The sequence below is a fragment of the Anopheles coustani genome, chromosome 2 (genome assembly GCF_943734705.1).
Source record: "Anopheles coustani chromosome 2, idAnoCousDA_361_x.2, whole genome shotgun sequence".
Lineage (NCBI taxonomy): Eukaryota > Metazoa > Arthropoda > Insecta > Diptera > Culicidae > Anopheles > Anopheles coustani.
Window position 1 is genome coordinate 46,434,662 of NC_071289.1, and position 4,526 is coordinate 46,439,187.

General features: G+C 47.5%; 1 protein-coding gene across 1 annotated transcript; it reads left to right on the plus strand.

The window, feature by feature from the left end:
• Positions 1-301: 301 nt before the first annotated feature.
• Positions 302-4,232, plus strand: LOC131264455 (uncharacterized). Its single transcript, XM_058266756.1, has 2 exons — positions 302-2,219; positions 4,081-4,232. The coding sequence occupies exons 1-2, from the start codon at positions 302-304 to the stop codon at positions 4,230-4,232; spliced, it is 2,070 nt and encodes a 689-aa protein (XP_058122739.1).
• The last annotated feature ends 294 nt before the right edge of the window (positions 4,233-4,526 follow it).

Here is a 4,526-nt window from a genome sequence, read left to right on the forward strand (position 1 = left end):
AGTGAAGAAAAAGTGAAGAACAAGAAGAAGAAGAAGAGGAAAAATAAAAACACAACGTAGGGGCGCACCAAGAGTCCGTACCCTGACGGAACATTTGGTGCCGTGACCAGGATACCCGATACCAACCAGAGCCACTCACACGCCGACCCGCTTCCGTTATCGTTCCAACCTGAACCTGTTTCCGAGTTGATCCGGACCGTGATCTTCTCACCACCGGAACGATAGCACCTGTGAAACATCCTGTCCAGTGAGTGACTCATCCCAGCAAACCTTCCAAAAGGTGCAGAGAGCAGTAAAAAGCATGGCACCAACCCAGCGTGCCCGAGAGTTGAAGCGGCAGAATGCCCTCGACTATATAGAGAGAACCCGTGCCTTCGTCACCAACTACAACGAAGAGCAACAGCATCTAGTCGAACCGAGACTAGACCGTTTGGAGAAAACCTGGCTGGTTTTTGAAACAGCACAAGATGCCTTGGAGGAGCTATCAGAAACTCCTGAGCAAGATGCCGAGAACCGCAAGCTTCGAGGATCAGCTGAGGAGCTATACCTACAGCTGATAGCCGAACTACAGCTATTGTTGCCTATAGCCCCCAAAAAAGAAGTCAAGGATGAAACTTCAAATCCACGTATAAAGCTTCCTACCATTTCCTTGCCGGAATTCACCGGAAACTATAGCGACTGGATCACATACCATGACACCTTCTTGTCTATGATCCACCAGTCGGCTGATATTTCCGAAGTGCAAAAATTCCACTACCTGAGGGCATCTTTAAAAGGCGAACCGGCTAGCCTTATTCAACCGATAGCGCTTACCGCAGCCAATTATAAGGTAGCCTGGAATACTTTGTTGGGACGCTACTCCAACAAACCTCTGTTGAAAAAGAAGCACGTAAGAGAGCTGCTTACTTTCCCAAAAATGCCGAACAGCAGTGTAGAGGCGAAACAAACCACCGTGGACGCTTTCCAGCGTCACACCCAACTTCTTGAACAATTGGGAGAAAATGTGCAACAGAACTGCTCCATGTTCCTAGTTGAGCTCCTAGGATCCAAGCTAGATGAAGCTTCGTTAGCCGCATGGGAAGAAGCACAAGGCGACCGCGAACCTACATTTGCAGGCATGCTTGTCTTTCTGCAACGCCGAGCCCGTGTGCTAGAAACGATCGCCATGTCCAAAGGTTCAGATCCAAAGACAAGTAAAAAACCCATACTACCAAAGATGAGTGCACATCCGGCTGTGTCTGCTACAAAGGAACCACCAAAATGCCCTGTATGTACAAACCAGCACCATCAGCTAATTCGTTGTCCGCGCTTTGCCAACCTTAACTCGATCGCCCGGAACGAAGTCATTAAGGAAAACAAACTGTGTTTTAACTGTTTCGGAGCTGCTCACTATACCCGTGATTGCACATCGAAGTACAGCTGCCGGCAGTGCGGAAAAAGGCATCACTCTATGCTACATCCCGACAGTGAAGCAAATCCATCTTCAGAAAGTGTATCAACGACAATGATGGCTACCGCTGCGCAAGGAAGTATTACCAAAAATATTCTTCTATCTACAGTGGTAATTCAAATACGAGATGCGTATGGCCAACCTCACATGGCAAGAGCATTGTTGGACAATGGCTCCCAACCGAATGCCATCAGTGAACGGTTGTGTCAACTACTGCGGCTTCCAAGGCAAAAAACGAATATTGCCATTACCGGCATTGATAAAACCACTACAACTGCCAAACATCTGGTTACTGCTGAAATCCAGTCCCGCACAACTAACTACAAGCGCAGTATAACTTTCCTGGTACTTAGGAAAGTAGCCAGTGAAACACCAACTACCACCATCCCAATTCACCATTGGCACATACCACCAGGCTATGCTCTCGCGGACCCAGAGTTTAGCAAATCCGGCCAGATCGACATCATTATTGGCGCGGAGCATTTCTACTCCCTGTTAATGGAAGGACGCCATCCTCTTCCGGAAGTAGGAAATGTGTTAGTGGAAAGTGTCTTCGGCTGGATTGTAACAGGATCAATGCCGAATATTAATCCACCGGTGACTGTTAGATGTCACACCGCAGCTTTCGCTCCTACCGTCGATGAGCTGCTACCACGATTTTGGGACATCGAAGAACTGCAAGACATCACCATACCGACGGAAATCCAAAACAAATGCGAAAGGTATTACCAGCAGACCATCTCCCGTGACCCATCGGGTCGATACATCCGTATGCCGAAACATTCTGAACAACTCTTAGGTGAATCCAAGCCAACTATTATTCGGCGTTTCCATCCGCTCGAAAAACGTTTACCACAAAATCCTGAGATTCAGAGTGCAACCCACGCTTCCTGCTGGCATCACGTGTCCGGAAAGCAAAACCCTGCCGATTTAATATCCCGTGGAATTCCCGCCGACATATTTGTCCATAGCGAAGTATGGAAATATGGTCCGTCATGGCTTCGAGAAGAAAAATCGTCGTGGCCTATCTCATCTCCTGCTTGTTCCAATCTAACTGACGAAGAGTTAGAAGTGAAAAAGGACGTCGTATTACTTATGCAGACAACGCAGCCAAATGACATCTTCACCAGATACTCCTCATACCAGACTCTGCTGAGAGTAATCGGATTTTGCTTCCGCTTCTTCAACAACGCTTATAGTCGAACCAACCAGAATTGCGCTTACCTACACGTAGATGAACTGCAACGAGCAAAAATTGCGCTAGTGAAGCTAGTCCAAACCGAATGCTTTACCAAGGAGATAACTCAACTTCAGAAAAACAAACTAGTCAGCAGAACTTCGTCACTCCGATTGCTGAATCCATTCCTAGACGATGATGGGGTAATACGAGTTGGTGGTCGACTACGCCGCTCCGATATTCCATATGGAGAAAAACACCAGCTTGTTATTCCGGGATTTCATCCATTCACTCGTCTATTAATCCTGTATCACCACATGTACCTCAAGCCAACACACCGCAAAGCAGCATCCCGCAAATGTAACATTTGTGTTTTCGTTTGCATGAGTACTAAGGCAGTGCACCTAGAGCTAGTCTCCGACCTTAGTACCCAAGCGTTTCTAATGGCCTTGGATCGCTTCATTTGGAGAAAAAAATAAACCTCAGCACATTTACTCTGATAATGGCACAAATTTCATCGGTGCCAAGAATGAGCTCCACAACATCTACAAAATGCTGAAAGAAGACAACGACGAAATCGCAAAGCACCTTACCAAAGAAGACATCCAATGGCACCTCATACCACCGCGTGCACCAAACTTCGGAGGATTGTGGGAGGCAGCAGTCAAAGTTGCGAAGACTCACCTAGTTCGACAACTCGGTTCTTCGTTGCTATCGTACGAAGAACTATCGACTGTTCTTACCAAAGTAGAGGGTTGTATGAACTCTCGTCCGCTGATGCCTTTATCCGACGATCCCAACGACCTTTCGGTGCTCACTCCAGCACATTTCCTGGTGAAAGGATCACTACAACCTCTACCTGAACCTGACCTGCAGCAAGTACCAACCAACCGGCTAAACCAGTATCAAAGGCTGCAAAGATACTCGCAGGATATCTGGCATCGTTGGAGGAACGAGTACCTCAAAACCCTGAACATCCAACATCACGCCAATAGACAAGCTCGCCAAATAGCAGAAGGTGAAATTGTTATAATGAAGGATGACCAGCTTCCTCCTGCTCGATGGCCACTCGCCCGTGTGATCTCGCTACACCCTGGACCGGATGGCGTTGTTCGAGTAGCCACTCTGAAAACACCAACGGGGATCACAAAAAGGGCAGTATGTAAAATCTGCCCACTTGAATGCGTCTAATTTCGAAAAATTGGATTTTTCAAGGGGGGCCGGTATGTTCGACCAACTACTATCATTTGGTCGAAAGGGCGAATTAGTGCGTTCTCATTGAATCGCCATCTCCAACTGACACTCACTACGTATGAAATCGCCTTTTTATACCCGGATCAACCGCGCTTTTTATTACCCGCGAATTAACCACCGCCCGCGACTATAAAAGGAGTGGATTTCCGCGAAATCGCTCTCTTGCACCTGAACCACTCTTGTTTCAACCACCGAGCAGTGCAGACGTGTTTGCAGCAGCCTACCTCCAGCATCCAGTGCAGTGAAAGTGCTTGTGAAAATCAGTCGTGTCTTCAGCTACCTGCCTCGAGCATACAGCTTAAAGTACCTGTGAAAGTGACTTTACCTGTGAGTGTGTACAAGTACCTGTGACTGTGAGAGTGACGGAAGTGAAATCTCTGAAGGTGGAATTTTGGACGGACTTTAACATTGGTGTGGTGAAAAGAAAATTTACTCAAAGTTACTGACACCCGCCCAGGATATGGCGGGTCATACACCGCCTTGGGGAGATCCTTCTCCCCGAGAAAATCAACGTGGACGCCTAGCACCGGAATGGATGGACCCGAAAGGAGTAAATGGCGAACTCCTTTACTTAATCCTACAAGCACCAGAAGGACTCCAGCTGCCGAAAAACCCGTTCCTCATCAGCAAAAGTTTAACCAGCAT

Coding starts and splice junctions, on each gene's coding strand:
- LOC131264455 (XM_058266756.1), top strand. CDS start 302: ATGGCACCAACCCAGCGTGCCCGAGAGTTGAAGCGGCAGAATGCCCTC. Junction 2,220..4,080: donor CCCATCGGGTCGATACATCC/GTATGCCGAAAC, acceptor ACCACCGAGCAG/TGCAGACGTGTTTGCAGCAG.